This window comes from Glycine max, chromosome 17, assembly GCF_000004515.6.
Source record: "Glycine max cultivar Williams 82 chromosome 17, Glycine_max_v4.0, whole genome shotgun sequence".
Taxonomy (NCBI): domain Eukaryota; kingdom Viridiplantae; phylum Streptophyta; class Magnoliopsida; order Fabales; family Fabaceae; genus Glycine; species Glycine max.
Window position 1 is genome coordinate 35715604 of NC_038253.2, and position 22161 is coordinate 35737764.

Sequence of the window (22161 nt, forward strand, 5' to 3'; positions counted from 1 at the left end):
CTAATGAAAATATAATAGTTATAAAAAATGTGTAAAATAAATTTATAGATTAATTTTAATGATAATTAAAGTACACGTATATAAAAATTTTAATTTCTAGGATAAGTGAAAAATAGTTCGTAACTTATAAGCTTAATTACAATTTTTGTCTCAAAATTTGAATCGATCAATTCAATATAAATATAAAATTAAATGGGGTTAGGTAGGGAATCATTTAAATATTCTTAATGGAACTCATATTAAACAAAAATGATGGTATTATATTCTATTACCAGTAGGTAGCAGGTGTATCATTGGCTTTCCTTGCCTTTGCAAGAGCGCAGATTTTCTCCACCTAACGTCCTAAAGCCGATTAATGTTCTTATCTTTGCATATATATATATATATATATATATATATATATTCAAGGATGGTGGCTATTCAATTGACTGTTTATTTGAAGCCTGATTTGCCAAGTGTGTCATACTCATATGCCATCATCATTTATGCTCTCTCCTGAATATATGTTTTTCTATAGATATAACTTGATTCAAAATTGGTTGGAAACTCTTATAACGGAAGCAGCGAGAATTAAGAAGTGCAAAGGTAGGGTATTTGCTTTGCAAGATGAGCCTCATCAAACCCAATACACTTTGGAAAATGTTATTGTAGCATTTAGGTACTGTCATCTAAATTCTTGTATTTCTCATATAAATTCCAAGTCTGCATTGTATCAGATGTGTTGTTGTTGTTGTTGTTGCTGCATGTATTGGTTATATATTAGTGTTATCTACAAATTGAATGATTTTATAATTGTTGAAATTATTTTATATCTACAAATTGTATGTTTGCTGTAATTAAATCATTTTATAATTGTTCAAATTGTGTGTTATACTATTTAATTAAAAGCAACAGCTTTTAAAGCTACCTGCGAACACACACAAAAGGCAAAAAACAAAAATAAAATAAAATTATCTATGACAGTTCTTTTACTGTCATAGTATGTTTTAGAAATTAAGGCGGTTGTAAAAATAACCGTCATAGAATTCCATGCAAAAACACTATTCTAAGACGGTTATTTTGATAATCGTCTTTGTTTTTAAGACATATTACGACAGTTCTTTTAGAATCATTTTAAAATGTTGAACTTTCTAAGACGGTTATTGAATAACCGTTTTAGAATTTGCATGTTGACTATGTCATCTTAAGACGGGTGTAGTATGGCAAACCGCCTTTGTATCTACTAGATTCTAAGACGGTTATTCAATAATCGTCTTAGAAAATGTTACTTTCCACGACAGTTTAGAAATCGTCGTTGTAAGTACATTATGATATTACGACGCCGGATTTTAGGATGATTCAAAACCGTCGTAGAAGGCCTTAAATAATCGACTTAAAAGATCTTTTTTGTAGTAGTGAAGGGATTACTCATTCATGAACAAGGTAAGCTTTTTGGCTAAGTGGTTATTTCAATCAATCATGGCCTTCATCATTTCCAAAATTTATGCATCCATTCAGTATTCAGAGATTCATGCAAAAATAAGTATTTAATGTTAGTCATTCTCTCACAATTAAAGATCACGCAACTCATCGGGTTGTGGCTAATGATTGCCTTCACAATTTATCTGTCAAACCAACTAACATTTTCATTCATTCTCCTAATTCATGTTTTTTCTCTTCTAATTATTGCATACTTATTCAATGCATATGATCTACGCATCACAATTCACTCAATCCATGCAATCAATCAATTCAAATCATTCAACAAACACAAAATTTTTCAAATGAAACAAACCACTGAAATAACAATCAAAGCTGTAAACTGTTTAACAAGCTTTAAAATTTGGTAACTAAATAAACTGAAACATAAACTGAAATTAAAGCATAATAGTGTATCATAAATAGAAAAAATTGCAAAAAGATCTTGTCAGGGCTCCTGTGGTGCAGTGGGCTGGTCCAGAGGTGAGGAGGGAGTATCTTGGGCTGGCTGGGGTGTGTCCTGAACTGTTGTGGACCAAGGGTCCCAAGTACTCTGCGTCGCCTGCATGTTTGTGTTAGTCGTCTTATACGACTAACTTTTGTATAGAAAACTTTTAAAAAATGTGTATATTTTCCCCAATTTATGGTTCTTTTTGTAGGATTGTAAATAAATTTTAATTTTTTTTTAATCTATGCTCAATAGAAGCCTTGTGTATGGAATTAATTTCAATTTCTCTTCAATTTCAGGCAAAAAAGGAGTTATTTTGAAGAAATGCTAAAGTTGATGTCTCGCTAAGCGAGCTCAACGCGCTTAGCGAGTGTCATCCGCTAAGCGAGACATCAACGCGCTTAGTGGATAAGAGTAATCTGGAAGGCAATCTGTCACGCAGGCACGTGCTCAATGCATTATCAGCTCGCTCAGTGAGTCGTTTCTCTCCTTCCAGGCTTAGCGCGAGTTTGGCGCTGAGCAAAAATTCACTTACTCGCGCTAAGCGCAACGTCGAGGTCAGAGAGTCCTTTTTAAGCTTGATTTGCGCAGAATGAGAAGAGGGGTCTGAAAAGACTACAAGGAGGTCTAAATAGACTACGAAGAAAGCGTTGAATAGCCATAAGAGCTTGAAGAGTGAAATACACAAAGTAAAAGAACAGAGCAAAGAAGCCAAGTTTTGATCTTTTAGGAAGATTTGTGAGTTTTTGAGTGATTATGAGATTCTTAGAGGTGGAGGAGACATCCCCACTCCTTTGTAAGCAAGCAATTTCTCTTAATTCCTCTTTGTCATTATAAAAGGAGCTTTCTTGCTATGGAACGCTAAACCCTCAGTTGGGGATTCTTGTTGAGTAATTGATGTAAATTCTTTCCCTATCTAATTTATTAAGGTTGTTTTATGTGTTCATTGTTTCTATCAGCATTTTATTATTGCATGTTTGTGGCTTGATCACCCATATGCGTGTACTGTTAGGGGCTTTAGCATTGAAAGATGTATTGTCTCCTTAGAACTTAATAGAGTAGGATTAGGTTATCGTATGCCTGGACGCGGAGTGCGATAATTTAGTTTTTATTATGTTGTGCTCATAAAGCTGTTCAATTAAGCTAAGTTCAACAATAGACATCTGCGAATGAAGTTTAATTAGAATTAGGCTAAACTTACGAGACATCGGTGTTTAGTACTTGAGCCTTCAGCATAGAACACAAAAACATCTTTAATTAGAGAAACATCTTTAATTGCATCAATTTGCTCAGTAAGAGGACCCAACGCCTTAAGATATTTGTTTTCACACTTACTTGCTCACGTTTATTGCTTTGTAATTAGAATAGAGCATACTTTTACTTTAATTCATAATCATGTTTTCTATTTGCAAATGCCTGCTTATTGAACTAACCTTTACCAAATGAACAAGTTCCCTGAGTTCGATACTCGGTTCACACCATTTTAATTATTTTACTTGATGACCCGGTGCGCTTACTGGTAGATTTCGCATCCACACAAATAAGTAGAATACCAAGGGGTGAATAGTTTGCTGCATAATCCGTATCTGCAGTGCCTTCCTCCTCGTCAGAGACCTCCAAAACGGGTGTGGTGATTGGAGAAGCCTGTGGTGTGGTCTCTGGAGTGGCCTTTGGCTGTGGCTGAGGCTCCTGGGTTGCGGAGGCCTCACCTCCCCCCTGAGAAGGAAGTTGGACTCCTAGCCAGGCCACCTGAGTTGCGAACTCCTCCATGCTGATGATGGGCCGATGCTGAGCCAGATTATGAATGCTCTGCATCACCAGGCATAAGCCATGGTGGAGGCTCTGTAGCATCGGCACCATAAGATCTGAGCTTTGAGTGGAGGTGCTGGTCTGAACTAGTGGTGGTGGAAGAAAAGCTATAGCAGAAGGGGCTGAAGCTGGAGGGGCTAATAAAGAAGGAGAAAAAGTGTCGAGTCCCCTAGCCCTAGCCTTGCGGGTCCCTAGAAATGCGATCGAAGGGTCATCCAGGTTCCAACAATTCTTCTTTATGTATACCAAGTTAATGGCAGGGCTAAGGGACTTGAAAGTCAAAGAATAAGAGACTACCCCTCTGGCAATGCATAAAGTTGTAATAAGAGCTAGGAAGCCAAGCCTGGAGGAGCTGGGCTAGGCCATCTGAGATATTTGGCCTGAAATGAGTGAACCCAAATCCATGTCCATCTTCATCACAAGTCCATAGACCAACCTCGCCCGATCCATGTTTAGATCGAATGTATGAGAAGTGGGGGCGAGGTTAGAATAGGATAGGACACTCCAAGTCTATGCCAGAGTAGTCAAATCCTTCCTCATGAGCTTCCAGGGCGCTCCTTAAACATTTAAAACGAACCCGCGCCCTAAAGTACAGAGCTTAGAGGCAAGCTCTTGAGGATCGATGCGCGTCCTGCAGAAAAGAGAATAAGAAGTGTACTACTCCCCTGGCTGAATGACTGGTGGTATCTCTAGGAAAGCATTCAATGAAGCAGCATCAAATTTAATCAATTTGCCTCGAACTCTAACTTGTCTTGGGGACTTATCCTCTGGATCATAGAGATTGGCATAGAACTCTTTGACCGGGGCCGCATCAATGTGACCATCAGGCTGCCTAGTCAAGGCTCTATGCCATTGCCTCCGCTCGAGCTCCCTGTGAAACTCGTCGTACTCCGAGATGTATAAGGTGACATTCCTCTCTGGAAGGATGTTCCGGGAGTGAACGTTATGTGCATATCGTTCCCACGCAACCTCAGAAACGAATCTGGTGGTATCGTATGGTTCTGTATAGGGCACGCTTAGCGCACACTAAACGCAAAAATTTCTAAGTGTCTGAGAACACATTACTCGCTTAGCGCACAGACGCGCTTAGCAAGTTTAGGAATTTTCAATCAGAGAAGATGAATGCGCTTAGCGGGACAGGGCCGTGCTTAGAGAGTTCATCTGGAAATCCAAATATTCAACAAAAATGATGAACTCACTTAGCGCACAGTCGCGCTTAGCGCTCTCATTGCGAGTTCCAGAAAAAAAAAAAAAAAAAAAAAAAAAAAAAAAAAACTGAGGCTTCTCACCCCTCCACTTAGGCCCCTATTAGGCCATCTAACCCCAATCAAAACAAGCACATTGCAACGAAAATAAAATCCTAATTCTAGTCTAACAAACAACTAACCTAACAGAACTAAGTATTAACATAAATTCAAACTAACACTTACTAAGTTAACTAGCCTAAAGTTTGAAACTTGGAAATAAAATAAACAAGGTTAAGAAACTTACTTGTGTTGTTGAATATGAGTGCAAAGAGGGAGCAAAAATGCAGGCAATGCAGGGAGATTGAAGTATTGTGCAGAGGTTGAATGCAATGAATAGGAGAAAATGCTCAGAGGAAGTAAAATGGTAACTGCCTAAGGCAGTTGCCTTATTTGCTGGCAGTTTCGAATGACTCGCTTAGCGCATGGACTCGCTAAGCGAGTCAACATGACGTTTGAGTTTTAAAGATCATGCGCTTAGCGGATCTACTCGCTAAGCCCAATACAAAATTATGAAATTCCAGAGAAGTTTTTGGGCTTAGCGTGAAGATGCGCGCTGAGCGAGCTCTGCAAATCTAATTGGTCCTGCAATTCTCGCTTAGCGAATAAAATGCTCCTTAAATGCAGTAGTGGCCCACGCTTAGCGTGCACGTCTCGCTTAGTGCTATTCAAAAGAATTAAAATCCAGAGAAGGATTTGCGCTTAGTGCGTCAGCGCGCTTAGCAAGACAAGCCTTGTGCGCTTAGCGAGATGAATCACTTATCCCAATTCCAAAAATTAAATGGACAGAGAGTTTATTGGGCTTAGTGCATAGGTCACTCGCTTAGCAGGACCATTCAGCCAATGATCAAGGGTCAATGCGCTTAGCGCGAACAACAGTTCTCTTAGCATGTGAAGAAGATGGCGCTTAGCGAGTGGACAACAAAAAAAAATTTCAAGTTATTTTTCTGTCCACATCTTCGCCAAAGCTTTTTAACCCCTTTTCCAATACTAAACATGCTGAATTCAAACAATCACAAGCAATCAAACTTAACTAAATGCAAGAAAAATAGAATTAAAAAGGGCTGGGTTGCCTCCTAGTAAGCGCTCTTTTAATGTCACTATAGCTTGACGCATAGCTCTTTCATAGGTCCGGATCAAACTTGGTTCCCTCCATCAGAACCTTTTTTTCATACTCATTCACCTGTAAGCAGACATTTTGGTCCAACAAATGTTATTCTTCATCAAACAACTCAAAGCTAATCTTTTGGTCTTCAATACCTATTTCTAGTTTCTTCTTTCCCATGTGTACTACACAGCTTGCAGTAGTCATAAATGGACGTCCCAAAATTAAGGGAATATATGCATCTTCCTCTATGTCCATTACCACAAAGTCAGCAGGAAAAATAAGGTGTTCAACTCGAACCAAAACATCTTCTAACACTCCATAGGGTCTGGTGATGGAGCGATCAGCTAATTGAAGAGTCATTCTTGTTGGCATTATCTCCAACTCTCCAAGCCTCTAGCACATGGAAAGCAACATCAAATTAATATTGGCTCCCAAATCAACAAGAGCCTTGCCAAAAGAAACTTCACTAATTGCACACAAAAAAGTCACACTCCCAGGATCTTTGTGCTTGGGTGGAAGGATTCTCTGAATTACAGCACTACAATTTCTTTCCACAATTATGTTTTCACTGTGAATGTACTTATTCTTCCATGTGAGCATATCCTTTAAGAACTTAAAGTACAACGACATTTGTTGAAGAGCTTCTCCAAAGGGCATAGTTATCTCCAATTTCTTGAAGATATCAAGGAAACGAGCCAGGTGCCATTCCTTGTCTTTCTTTGTTGGTACCAATGGATATGGCACCTCCTTCCTTTTGCTTGGACTTGCCTCCCTTCTCTTTTCTCTAGCCACCTCACTCTTGGTCTTTTTCTTCTCTTCTTTTCTCTGTTTTTCTTTTTCTTTTTTCTCAATTTTTTTATTTTCTTTTTCTTTTTCTTTTTCTTCCTTCTCACTTATTTCTTTTTCACTCACAATTATTGGTATCTCCTTCTGTTGATCATCTTCTGCTTCCACTTCTTCCTCAGTCTCACTCAAAGGTTCCACCACTGGGTCAACTGTTGCTTAACTCTGACCAAAACATCTTCAATGAATCCATATGGCCTAGTAATGGAGCGATCTGCTAACTGTAGTGTCATTCTTGTTGGCATTATTTCCAGCTCTCCAAGTCTCCTGCACATGGAGAGCGACATCAAATTTATACTGGCTCCCAAATCAATGAGAGTCTTACCAACAGAAACTACACCAATAGAGCAAGGAATGGTAACACTCCCAGGATCTTTGTGCTTTGGTGGAAGGATTCATTGGATCATTGCACTACAATTTCCCTCCACAACAATAGTGTCACTGTGAATGTACATGCTCTTTTTAGTTAGCATATCCTTCAAAAACTTTTAGTAAAGTGGCATCTGCTACAAGGCTTCTCCAAAGGGCATTGTAATCTCCAATTTCTTGAAGATATCAAGGAACCAAGCTAAGTGTCACTCCTTGTCTTTCCTTGAGGGTACCAAAGGATATGGCACCTCTTTCCCTGTACATGAAACTGCCTCCTTCTTCTTTTCACGAGCCAGCTCACTCTTGGTCTTCTTTTCTCTTTCTTTTCTTTCATTTTTTTCATTTTTTTCTTTTTCTTTTTGTTTTTGTTTTTCTTTTTCTTCCTTCTCTTCTACATTTATTTCCTTCTCTCTATCATTTATTTGTTTCTCCTTCAACTGGTCTTCTTCTTCTTCCTTCTCTTCTTCAACAACTAGTTATTGGTTATCATCAACTGGTCTCTCCTTATCCTCAACAATGATGGCCTTCCTACCTCTGGTCATGACAACTTTGCACTCTTCTTTTGGATTCTTTTCAGTATTGGCTCTAAAAGTGCTAGAAGACTTGTCTGCCAACTGTTTGGCCAGCTATCCCACCTGGATTTCAAGGTTTTTGATAGCCAACTCCGTGCTCTTATGATTTGACATAGAAACCTGCATAAACTGAGCAAGGGTCTCCTCCAGCTTGGTCGTCCTTTCATAAAGGCTAGGCCCTTGTTGTTGAGGCCTATTAGATGGCCCCCCTGGTCCTTGTTAAATTGATTTCCTGGGTGAGACCTCCACTGTCCTTATTGTTTGTTATAATTCTGACCATGTTGAAAACCTGAATATTCACCTACATTGAAATTGGGTCTGGGCTGATTCCCCATGTAATTTACCTCTTGATTTGTGTCATCTATAGGAATACAACATCCAGACTAATGAGCTCCACCATAAATATTGCAACCTCCAACCTGCAAAACAGTAGAATGTGAAGGTTGAAGAACATGAAATTGATTTGGCAACTTACATAATGTTTCAGTTAAAGTCTCAAGCTGCTTGGAAAGCCACTTGTTCTGTGCCAACAATGCATCCTGGGATGAAAGCTCCAACAAACTTCTTTTGGTGGGAATATGAGTCTGATCATGCAAGATAGTGTGATCACTTGCAACCATATTTTTAGTCAATTCCATGGCCTCTTCTGGGGTCTTCAAATTAATTTTTCCCCCAGCAGAAGCATCAAGCAACTACTTTGACTGCGGCCTTAACCCATCAATAAAGATATTAAGCTGAATCGGCTCTGAGAATTCATGAGTCGGAGTTTTCTACAGCAAGCTACGAAATCTTTCTAGAGCTTCACTCAAGGACTCGTTTGGAAATTGGTGAAAAGAAGAGATGGCAGCTTTTCCTTCTACTGTTTTTGACTCAGGAAAATATTTCTTCATAAATTTTTCAATTACTTCATCCCAATTCTTCAAACTATTACCCTTAAATGAGTGTAGCCATCTCTTGGCTTCTCCAGACAGTGAAAATGAAAACAAACTCAGCCTAACTGCACCCTCTGGCACACCGGCAATCTTGACTCTATTGCAAATCTCATGTAGGTTGCTAGGTGTGCATATGGGTCTTCATTACCATGAAATAAATTGCCTTGTATTAGCTGTATTAAAGAATGAGGATAAGTAATGTTATGTGCTTGAACCTCTGGCTACAAACTAAACTAAACTAACTATTCACAAAAACAATAAATCAAAGAATAAAGAATCAATGCCTACAAACTGAACTAAACTTCCCAAATGAAAAGAAGTTCCTTGGAAACGGCACCAAAAACTTGTTCGCTCACTCTATAACTGTGAAATCTTATCGGCAAGTGTACCGAGTTGATCAAGTAATATAAAATGGTAAGAAATCGAGTATCGAACTCAGGAAACTTGTTTCATTCGGTGATGTGTTCACAGCAAGTAAACATTGTATAAAGCCATGAAATAGAAATAAGCAAAAGGTATATTTTGTAATTCTAAATTAACTACAAACTAAGCTATCACAAAGGGAGAGAAAACAAATGATTAAAATATTGGGTCCTCCTACTGAATTACTTGGTGCAATTAATGGTTTTTCTCTATTCAATGTTGTTCCTGTGTTCTATGTTGAGGACGATTATCCCAAACATCGATGTCACGCATGAATGGGCTAATTCTAATTAAACTTTGTTTTCGGATCCCTTGTCGAACTTAGCCTAACCGAAAAACATTAAGGTCACAACATAATAAAAACTAAAACCCTGCACTCTACGTCTAGCAATGTAGTTATCTAGTCCTGCTCTATCCAGTTCTAAGGATTAAAAACATTTTCCAATGCTAAAAATCGCAACTTTACACACAAATGGTTGATCAGTCCAAAAGCATGCAAGAATTAAATGCAGATAGAAACAGTGAACACAACAAAACAACATCAAATAGATATGAAAGAATATTTACATCAAGACTCAATAGAATTACCCAACAAAAGCTTTAGCCTTCCATGGTAAGGTACCACCTTTCAGCTACAATAGGGGTTTTAGAAAGCAAAATATAGATTACACAGCGGCGGGGATGTCTCCTCCACCTCTAGGAACCTACAAATTACCCTAAAACCTAAGATCCTCTTGAAAGCTGGGGTTTTTGGTGCTCCCTTGCCTCTTTCACATAATGCACAATTGTTCTCCTAGACTAAAGACTCTCCTCTAAGCACACCTTCTTTTTACGCCAACTTCAGCTTTAAAGGGCTTTCTGACCTCGAAGGCTCGCTTAGCGCCATTCTCGTGCTAAGCGCGAGTAAGTGACTCTTGGCTTAGTGAGCCAGGCGCGCTAAGCGCCAGAAGAGACAAACTACTCGTTGGGTGAGCTGATGGCGCACTGAGCGCATGCATGCGTGGCAGATTCTCTTCAAGATTCCCTTGACTCGCAAAGCGAGCTGATGCCTCGCTTAGCGGATGTTGCTCGCTAGGCGCATATGCCTCGCTTAGCGAGACACCAACTGCAGCAGCCTTCTATTTCTTCATCTCTTTTCACCTGAAACTGAAGTTGAAAACTCATTAATGCTCATTGAAGGGTATATATACTTCATAAAAACTAAACTAATCTAAAAATATATACAAACTTACAAAAAGAACCATAAATTGGGGAAAATATATAAATTTTATAAAACTTTTCTATACAACAGTTAGTCGTAAAAGACGACAAACATCTGGTCCAGTGATCGTATATAAAATTGAGCAATCAGATTTCAACCCAAGAATATAACTATAAGGTCAATTAAAATGCAATCAAGTGTAAACATGAATTAATTATCAAATTAAACATTTAACGCTAGAATCAGACAGTGTCTTTCATCCAATCTCACCTTTTTCAGACCCTGTTTGTCCAACTCTACAAACAACAAGATCCTTGAGGCCCAAATTTTGACTTTTGAACACTGGAGGCTCTCAAATTCACATCACTAACCACCAAATACTTTCCCTTAACAAGGAATTCTTGTCAGTGGGAATAATCAAATATTTTAGAACAAGAAATATGTGTAATAAGGAGGATCTTACCCTTAGATTTGCTTAACATAAATTTTGAACATGCAATTGAACCCTTAGATTTCATTAATATAGCTTTCCCCAAAATCATGCATAAAGCTTTCCCTAAGACCCCGGCACCGTCAGCTACCACTTGTTGGCACTTTTGCTTTCCCCAAGACCCCGACACCCTCAACTCACCAAGAGAACTCCACCTTTCTTCCACAACCTGAACATACCCATATAGTAAACAACAAATTTATTACAGGATCATAGACAGGAACAAGGAATATCTGAAAAGCAAGCATAAAAACCTCGTTGAATCTTCGTCCTTCTCAAGCTGCTTGCTCTTGTGCACGCTTTAAGGATTTAAGTCTCCAACTTTAGCTCCACTTTCTTCACGGTGGGAACAGTTTCAACCCAATTTGGCCGCATCACCAGCCACACCAAACAAAATAATTTCAAAGGAACCACCCAGTGTCATTGACTTTGATGATTAACTTTTGTATTCTTATTTTTTATTTATAAAACTCAGACCAAAACCTTTAAGAAGATGCAATAGGACTCACGTCATATAATGACTTTGTGGCTTCCATTGCACTCCTCGCACACTATGAATCTGAAGCCTCCGCAAGAATCACAGGTGTTGTTTTGGTTGGTGCGCAAGAGGCATTTGATGAGCCGGTGGAGCTCGCCGCTCTCGTGGAGCAGGTGGACATCGTCGGCTCCGCCAATGTAGATGCCACCGATGAATACGCGTGGCAAGGGAAGGTTGCTGCAACAGCCGAGGACGATGTGGAGCTCGTCGCGGAAGTCGGTGATGCTCTTGTGCGGCCGTGAGCGGGTGGCCAAGGCAAGAGTCAAAGGAAGCGTTAGAGAGTGGAGGGAGAAATGAAAGGGATTGGATTTCAGAGGAGGCTAGGGTTTCAAAGTACACACGATAGTGGCAATTATGTAATTAGGGGAATAAAAACAACGACGTCTTTATATATAAACCCGTTGTGGATTACGTTCCCCTAATACATTCTAAGGTGGTTTCATAAAATCGTCTTAGAATGTGTCACAAAAAAAAATTATTCTTCTTAATCACAGAACTGCTACCGTGTGACATTCTAAGGCGGTTACGTATGACCGTCTTAGAATACGCGTCGTAAAAAAGTTATTTTTTAGTAGTGACTAGACTTGTGATAAAATTTCTATCATATATATATATATATATATATATATATATATATATAAAGATTTAATTATATATTTTATCATTAAATTTTTTATTTTTGATGAATTTTACTCTTAACAAATTAATTTGACGTATTTTACTTCTAATTTTTATGTTTATCAATGGATAAATGACAAGAAATAAAATTTATAAGTTGCTTAAATATTGAGGGTAAAATTTAGTCATCTATATTTGTTGGGGTAAAATTCACCAAAAATTAAAAGGGTTAAGGCAAAAAGTGCAATTAAGTGCGCCTTATATCAAATTGTGGTTTATTAATTTTATTCATTTATATAAATTAAAATCAAAAATAATTTTAATATATTTATATAAATTGTGGTTAATCAATGTTACTCATTTATATATAAATGGCGTTTAATCACGATTACATGAAACACATTTTACGTCGATGTAAACATTAGTTGTTTGAAATTCTTTGTAGTAAATGACGCAGTACATTCTTAAAATTCAATGCAACTTCATAATATTAGCTATTTATAAATTGATATAAAAAATATATTTTTACATCATTTTTAACATCGGTTCAAATTAGAATCAATGTCGAATCATTTTTCATATTACTAATTTGAACTCCACCATATCATTGCCACCACGACCCCACCCCCCCCAGCACGAACCCAAACCTCTATCAGTGCCACCCTTGCAAACCCAAACTCCCCATGACAACCTTGTTATCACCACCACAGACCCAAACCCTCGTCACTACCTCCTTTCTTAACCTGAACCCCCACAAATACCTTGTCATCAATTTATGTCTATCTAAATTGGAATTATTTATGATTTGAGTTTGGTAAAATATATTACCATGTGCTATGTATTTGGAGTTTAGTCATTTGCATGCTATTTATTGGTTCTAGAATAATAATTTTGGTCATTTGAATGCTTTGATATTGTATTTTGTTATGATAGAATTTGCCGTGTTAATCAAACCACTCTGTTTTATCAAAGGGATACTTGAGTTGTAAACATAAAAAATCGAACTGTCAAATTTCAATTTCAAACTATGTTTTCATGGCTATAAATGGATGACTAATGGTTTCATGGCTATAAATGCAAAAACAAAAGTTGGAAAAGCCTTTTTAAGATCAATTTATGAGATGTATGCTTCATAGGGTGTTCATTTTGGTACACAGACCCACTAAAATATATTATGCTTATCATGTTCTATCACAAAATATGCATTGTACTCATTTCCTAGATTAGACACCAATCTGTGTTTTGAAATAAGCAATTGTATATGTGTATTTTTTTACTACTTTGATATCTTGATATGGATTTTCTGCTTTGGTTTCTTGGAGTTAAACTTGACTGTGTGTTTGGTGAGGACTTGGATTTGGATGAAATAACATTTCTATTAGAGGTATATATAATTTTGTGCAATTCCCATATTCTGTAATCATTAAAAAATAGAACCAATTTGATTTAGAAACCAATCCCTATGTTTGGAATTCATTAAAAATGAATTGAATTCGTGTTATCTTGCTAATTTTCCTCTTTTACCCTTCAAATAATATGATTTCTCTATAATGAAGACAATGTTGTCAATTTAAATAGTTAAAACTTAAATCAAATCAAACCAAATTTGAGCAGATTTCTACATGTACTCAACTAAAATCACAAAGATTTCAAATCAAAGCAACTCATTTTGAAAAAAGAATTTCATGTATAAATCATGAATTTTTAAATTTTGTGACTTCAAATGTAATGTTTGTGTTTGTCCTATTAGTCCCTCTTTTATGCTTTTCATGTTAATGTCCTGGCCATGTGATGTGTCCTATTTGACTCTACAGGATTCTAGTGTTGGCATTAGGATGGATTATATTTCTTTCAGCCTTCATTCCAGTGCACTCCCTCCTGAAAGGAAATGATGATTTGAGGAAAAAGATTGAGGTATCAATTCAGATTATTCTTGCTATTTTCCCCCATTGAATTATTCTTAACATAGATTTCTATTTCTCTATAGTATGCACTAGGAAGGCTGCATTTACTGTCTGTTATAATTTCTACCAGTTTATAATTTTAAGACCTCTTTGAACTTTGAACCAAGTCCATAAAAAGTAAAAGAGAGGCTTCAACTTTCTGATTTAGCTTATCTTAAAACACAAAATGATCTTCTGGTAATGAGCTAATAATATTTCCAATGTTAAGGTATATAGTGTCCAAATATTTGGTATCGTTTGTGTTCTACATATTATTTGTATTTTGTTTTTTATTATTATCATTACGAAGGAGGTTTGAGACTTGGTGTGAATCGAGCTACTGCTCTTAGTCCACTTTTATTGTAGTGTTTTAGTAAGCCTTCACTTCATTTGTTTTAATTTTAAACACCTGTGGTCTGATGTCAATTTTCGTTGCCTCATCTATCTTGAAAAGCATTGCTTTTGTCATATGCTTTATCTTTTTAATTTCTGTTAATTTTACTATCATATTTGAAGGATTTTTTAGAACTACAGAAGATGAAAAGGGAAGGGAGTTAGTTGGTGAGGATTAGTTTTGGGTGGGAGAAACTCGGCTCTCTTTTTCCTGGTGAGGTCATTCTTGTAGATTTTTCCCTCATTCATTCTGAATTCTTACCACATTTGGTGCAGATTAACCATTAGGGATTCATTCAATAAAAAACTCATTTCGTTCTAGTTTCTGATCTATTTTCTATGAGAGACAAAGAACAAAGATTTAGGCTTGATTGCATCGCATATCTGGGCAAATGGAAATTTTTTTAGATATCCGAACGCTTAATTTTAAGTCTGAACAAAATCATTACATGTCTCCTAGAATTTTGGATTAAAGACATAATCCCATAATGATGGAGACAATCTAATAGTGTAAATAAAATAACAGCTAAGCATCTCTGCCATGCAAATTATTCTTTTCCACATTCTTCGTCTCAACTCGCTCATCTTAAATTTACTTCACTTGTAGGAAATAATCCAAGTCACACATTGACTAAAAGTAATCCTACATTAGAATATATAATTAAGGGGCAACCCTCACTCCTTGAGTTAACTTTTAGGGTTGAGTTAGGCCCAGATTTCTTCTTGGTATCTTAGAGTCTATAATGTGAGAGGCCTAACTCAACCCCAAAAGCTAGCACATAGAATGAGGGACTTGGGTTTTTTTTTTACTAATTCACCCCTCACGCCCAACACTCTTTGGGCTTGGTGTGTGGTCCTTTTGAAGGGATCTAGGATAGGCTCTGATGCCAAGAAGAAATCTGGGCCTAACTCAACCTTAAAAGTTAACTCAAGGAGTGAGGGTTGTCCCTCAATTATATATTTTAATGTAGGATTACTTTTAGTCGATGTGTGACTTGAATTATTTCCAACAGTAGGGGTATGAATTGTTGCACCAAATGGAGCCCTATATTATCCAGGTTTGGAATCAGCTTTGTCTTTACACACTCATTTTTTGGTTTCCGGAAGTGCATGCCATTTATAAAAAACATTTATCAAGTGATACATTGAGGGTGATTAATTGGCAAACATTTATATAAAAAAACATTTTTTGTGGTTATTTATCATGTGTAGGGGTCTAGTAGTCAACATTCTGGCCAGAGGAATAGCTCTGAGCTCTGGACTTTTAAGTCGATCTGTCTTCTCATCATCATGGTGGAGTACATGATGAGAAATTTGTTGCTCATCACACTGTGAACTTGCTTACATCAACAATTAAAGTAGATACTGACCAATCAGATTTGAGGTTTTGCTTCCGGATCATTTCACCAACAAAGAACTATACTTTGCTGGTTATTTAATGTGTTTTTTAGATTTTTTTTAATTCATACATGGATGGTGATTAAAGCTTTATAGTTTCATTCCTTAATTATTCTTCAAGAGTCTTATTGTAAAAAATCACTGGTGTTATTGCTTCAAGAGTCTTATTGTATTTGGCATTAATTATTTATTTTACTATATATGTTTTTTTAATTAAAGTTTGCATGTAACCTTTTCTTTGGGTAGTTGAAAATAATGGTAATTGACTAAGTTCAACATCACAGGCTTACAACCATTTGTGACCCTTTTTCATTGGGATCTTCCCCAAGCTTTGCAAGATGAATACAGTGGCTTCTTAAATCCACGCATTATGTGAGTTATACAAAATTTAATTTTCTATTTGAACTATAGCTAACATTTTAGACAAAGATTTTTGAATGGTATATACAAATTAATCACCACATGTGTTAAAAATGATAATTCTTTTTTCATTTTCCTTATTTTTCGTATTAGATTTAAATATAATTAAAAAGTTTGACTCTTTTATAACATTTAATGTCATAATCTATGATTAATTTTCAGAAATGATTTTCAAGACTATGCGGAACTTTGTTTTAAGGAATTTGGAGATAGGGTGAAGTATTGGGTTACTTTAAAGTTACTAAATTATGATTGTTGGTAGAAATAAGATTGAAGTTTAAATTAATCTTGAATTGTTGCTTAAAATTAATTTTATTCATTAATAGTTAGTTTACAGCTTCCTGCGCAAGGTCAGATCTTTTCATGAATCTTTTCTGCATTCTGCAGGTAATGACTTGCAGGCCAAGGTCAGATCTATAATTTTATTCATTAAAATTAATTTTTGCTTAAAATTAATTTTATTCATTAATTATGATGAGGACACATAATTAAATTGTTAGTGTTTATTACTATATTGTTGTTTTAGGAATACTAGATTGTGTGAAGTTGGGGACCAAACCCCATAAATTTTGATATGCGTCAATACTTTGTGAAAACTTTGCTTCTTACCACGTGATTGAACGTGAGGCTGATACTCTGGAAACCAATTGTAAATTTGGTGCATCTAAGGTTTAAACTATTCCATGATTTCCATCCTCATGGGAATAAGTCTACAATTTTTTAATATTCAGTATGTTAAATAAAGTTTTTAATTCGTGCATGTGTGAATATGAACTTGAAATGGTTGTTTTTTTATTCTTGGTATTAATGTACACTACTAAAAAAATCTGTTTTTACGACGCACATTCTAAGGCGGTTCTCTGGAACCGTCTTAGAATGTACGTCGGTGGCATTTTTGTAATTAACGCCAATATAATTATAACGGTCTATGCCACCCGTCTTTGTAGGTAGACCAAGATGGCATTTTTGTAATTCGAAGACTTTATTCTAAGACGAGTGTCATTAGAAAACGTCGTTGTTAGTTTAGAAAAAAAAAAAGTTATACGCGTTCTGAACCCTAAGCAAGGTCACAACCTCGAAGCTGAGTTCTTTCTACTGTGCTGCATCAACAGTTATACGACGACAATGACTGTGACCTAAAATCACCTCTGAAGAAACCCGATTCCGCATCCACCCCCAGTCCCACCGCGTGCGGCGTCAAAGAGGATTTCTCCGTGCTCACCAACGACGAAGAAGAAGAAGATGTAATTGCCGGTATCTGAAATGATTTCACAGAGTTAGTAGCAAGTTCAAGAACGGGATCTTCAAAATCTGCGAGGCTCACTGTAACTCCTAACTTCCCAGATTGTCATCTTCCTCTTCAGTCATCTACTTTTCCTCTTTTCTCTCCGGTGATTGTTGGAACTCAAAGAGCTTCTTTGATGGAACAGGTTAGTAAAACACATTGCATTTTGAAGCTTCAGTTTCACTTTTGAGTTTCGATTCTTTCCCTCTACTCAGCGTATGTGTGCGTTTTGTGAATTTTTGCAGTACGAAAAGGTTGAGAAGATAGGGTCGCGACCGCGTCACCAACGAGACCATCGCGTTGAAGAAGATTCGCCTCGAGCAGGAGGATGAGGGGGTTCCCAGCACCGCCATTCACGAGATTTCTCTCTTGAAAGAAATGCAGCACAGGAACATTGTTAGGTATATAGTATATCTGAAGAATGTGTTGGTCTGTGCAATTCATGTGCTGAGAAAGAATATTATATGGACATAGTTATAGAAATTAGAAAATTTGGATATAGATGTAGATTTATAAATTGAGGAAAACTCTGTATTTACATTTTTCAGTTGTGGGTGTTTTGGGGGAGGGGGTAATACTTTATTTATGACTTTTTTAAGCTGGACTACTTAGATAGATAGACTGAGCATAACAAACACCATTGTCTTTTAACTTAAATGTTTGAGAGGAAGTGAATTTTTTGGATTGATTGATGAGTATAATAAGCACTTACATCTTTCAAGCTCAGGATTATAAATTGTTCAATTGAGGACTCCTTAGAACATGTGGGCCTCTAGTCCTTGGGCCTCGAACATTAATGAGACATGCTTGATTTTGATTATGTGTTGTGCTTATTGTGAAATTAATGTATATATGTATATAGTTTGAAGGTGCGACAACGAAAGGTGGTAGGGGACCAAGTATATGAGATACCTTCACCCATAAATATCCAAATATATTTTCTTCCCAAGATATATATATAGGGGAGCAGTGAAAGAGATTGGAAAAGGGTTAAAGGAAATATTTGACCTGTTATCTTTTATATATTGTTTGGTTAATATGTATCATCTTGAATTTATATATTGTTATTTTTTATTGTATAAAATTTAATTAATTTCATATTTTCACGTGTTTATTACAGGTATTTGAAGAACCTAGCTTTTAATTCTGTAAAAAAAAAAAAGTAGCTCAAACTAAAAAAATAAAAATAAAAGTATTTTACATCAATTCTGAGACGACTGATGTAGAATGTTAATCATTCTAAGACGATCATGCGTCAAATATAGTCTTAGAATGCAATGCATTCTACATCGGCTCTGAGACGACCAATGTAGAATGCTAATCATTCCAAGACGATCGTTGAAACATGACTGTCTTAGAATACTGAGCATTCTACATCGGTCACCGATGTAGAATGTTCAACATTCTAAGACAGTCATTTGCGACCGTCGTAGAATAGGCTTTCCCTTTTTACGACGTTTCTTACGACGACGATCGTAAACTGATGTAGTATGCTTCAAATAACCGATGTAGAATCACACTTCTCTAGTTGTGAAATATAATGTTACAGTAAAATTTGTGAATATCACCATACATATTCAAGTAAAGTGAGTTCTACCATGATTCCATATTTGGAAACTTAGAAAAAAAAATTGATAACTTATTTTTAAACGTTTGAGATGTAAAATAATAAGAAATGATAAAACAAGTGAACTATTATGAATGGACAAGTGTTCAAAACAATAATGAGAAGCAAATAAATGTTTATCGTGTATTGTCAAAATAGTGTACTTTACCAAGGGATTAATTCATATAGAATAATAAGAACTTATGAAATAACTCGATATTATTTCATTAGACTTGATTTTTTAATCTTTTGTGATAGTTTCACTTGGATACAGAGTTGGCTTTGGAGGTATTTCCAAGTTTTCAATGTCTCCTTCAAGCATTTCGACTACTTTGTTCATTGAAGGACGGTCATTTGGTTTCAATTGTATACACCAAAGTGCAACTATAATCATTTTCTTTTCCTCCTCTGTGACATCTTCCATTTCTATATCTTCCTCATCTCCAATATGATTATAAATCCAAAAGGGAAAGAAAAGTTGACTTGAACGCTCTGCATGGGGATTTAGATTTTTCCTCTTGCTTGCCATCTCCATCAACAACATTCCATAGCTATAAACATCAGCCTTATGGGATATTCCCCCAATATTATTATAAAACAATTCTGGAGCCATATATCCAATTGTTCCTCTTGCTGCTGTCCTTGGGACAATGCTATTATCTATTGGATATAATTTTGCCAATCCAAAGTCAGAGACCTTTGGGGTGAAGTTTTCATCTAGTAGAATGTTATGGGGCTTGATATCAAAGTGCAAAATCTGCATCTCACACCCATAGTGGAGATAAGCAATTCCACGAGCCACTTCAATTGATATATTATATATTCTATCATAGCTTAAATGTATACTTTCATCTTTGGAAAAAATAAATTTGTCAAGAGATCCATTGGGCATGAATTCATAGACAAGAGCACGTTTTGACCCGTGAACACAAAATCCAATTAATTGTACTATATTTTGATGATATGTTCTTCCAATGGTTGCAACTTCACTAATAAAATCTTGGCCATTTCCTTTTGATTTACCTAACATCTTTATTGCCACACAAGACCCGCTACCCAATTTTCCCTTGAACACAGAGCCATATCCTCCTTCACCCAACTTGTCTTTAAAACCTCCTGCCATCTTCTTAACTTCCTTGTATGAATATCTAATAGGCATCAAGTTATTTTGTTCTAGATAATTTTCAATACTTTCAAACATTGACAAATGTCTTTTTCTCCATTTACACGTCAAAATCACAATAAACAGTGACACTGTTAACAAAATTTTCCATGCCCATAACATAGTGAAAATTATGAGAATACCTGCAAGAAAATTTTACTTGAGTGAATAAAGATCATGGTAAAGAATCATTTGATTGCACCGTTAATGTAAAAAGAAATAAAGTATTTGTTAAATTAAGAGATCCATTTGACTTGAAAAAAAAAACAATTTGGATCTTAAAATTGATACTATGCACATCCATTTAGATAGTTACAAAAACATAAAGCAAATTTAATTTCTAGTTTTTTTGCATATATTTAATTTCTAATTTAAACAAATATTAATCAATTTGGTTGTTGACGTTGCTATGTATAAGTAAATTTTTCCTTTAACATTAAAGTGCATTTAAGACCAAATTGGCTAATGGATGGTTGTCAAAATTAAAAACTAAATTTACTCTTTTTTGTTACAAAGGAATCAAAATAAATAATTATGCCAATTTTAGAGACTAATTTATTGTTTTATGTTTATTAAAGAATATATTTAACCTATTTTAAATTTTGCAAGTGATGATCACAAGAAATTCATGATACAGTAGAAGTTACTAATTCGTTTACCACATATAATGTACGAGTGTATGCAATTAAAAGAGGTCGGCCAAAAGTTAAGATTATTAAAGCTAAACCTTTAGGTCCATAAAAAATATTATTTACCATTAATTCTCATAAAACAAAAAGGTCACGTATATTAAAAAAAAATCATATTAACACAGAGCACTATGAATAAAAAAGTCTTTTTTATGTTAAGTTTCACTCACTCCAACCCCATGATGTTTCCCAGTTCCAATAATGAACCTCCTGGCTGACAGAGTCGAAAAAGCAGACCTTGTAGTAGTAGCAGCCGTGTTTACTTGGACAGTGCTGGTCACATATGAGGCGCATCCATGAAATCTCAAATCCATAGACTAGCCCCGTGTGCATGGCAGAGTAGGAATAATTGTTTGTATCCAAACCCCACCAAGATGTCAGAGCAACCAGCTTTACGTGACAACCAACTTGGAAGTCCTCTGCTTTTAAGTCACCAGCAATAGCGTATATGTACTTGTCTTTGGAGTCCCAGTTGACGTATGAAGCAGTATCCACATACTTCCCATTCTGAGTCACTGGATTGCTACAATTCATATACACTATATGCTGGAAAGCAAGCCTGTCCCAATTACTACGACCTAAGTATTGAAAGAATTGAGAATGAAAAAGTCGTGGATTTCATCATAAATAAAAACTAACAACTAATCTTTACCGATAACAAATAAATAAATTCCGATGACCTGAATATTGACCAGCTTGGTATGGATCCATGTTGTAAATATCACTGTAAGTATCAGTGAAATTGGAGCGAGACAAGAAATAGCGAGGAAGGGAGGAGCAATTTGTTTGTTGATCGACTCCTGGATCAACCACTCGGATAGTGAAATTATTGTAGTTGATTGCCTGCACATGATATTTTCCAGAGTACAAATGTAACACAGTAACATTGTTTTCACAAGCTAGCTCATACCTATTGTCGCCGCAGCTTTTAGGGTGGCCCTTTAATCGAAATGGGTAAGTTATGTTGGTGATTTTGCCGCAGGAAGAAAGGGGGCAACCATGATCTTGCTTCTTGGTAGCACAAATTTGCTGGACTAGAAGCAGTAGCAGGATCACCAATAACGCTCTCTCTCTCCACATGACGCCCAAACTGTTTGAAGTGCATACAAAATCAAAGTTAGATATTAAATTTAGAACACGGACTTGAAATATATAAGGGACACATTTTTTTCCTTTTACAAAATTATGTGGTAATACTGATAGCCAAGTACG

General features: G+C 36.1%; 1 protein-coding gene across 4 annotated transcripts; it reads right to left on the reverse strand.

Moving 5' to 3' along the window:
- Positions 1 to 19217: 19217 nt before the first annotated feature.
- LOC100305358 (stress-induced receptor-like kinase) lies at positions 19218 to 22144 on the reverse strand. 4 transcript variants are annotated; one of them, XM_041010858.1, is made up of 4 exons: positions 21860 to 22144; positions 21630 to 21673; positions 21120 to 21527; positions 19218 to 20403 (listed from the first exon to the last, which is right to left on the reverse strand). In XM_041010858.1, the coding sequence occupies exons 1-4, from the start codon at positions 22027 to 22029 to the stop codon at positions 19340 to 19342; spliced, it is 1686 nt and encodes a 561-aa protein (XP_040866792.1). In that variant the 5' UTR covers positions 22030 to 22144; the 3' UTR covers positions 19218 to 19339. The 4 variants fall into 4 exon arrangements, with proteins under 4 accessions (XP_040866792.1, XP_025982075.1, XP_006600115.2 ...); XM_026126290.2 differs by having other exon boundaries at positions 21630 to 21749; positions 21860 to 21875; XM_006600052.4 differs by having other exon boundaries at positions 21630 to 22143.
- Between the last annotated feature and the right edge of the window lie 17 nt (positions 22145 to 22161).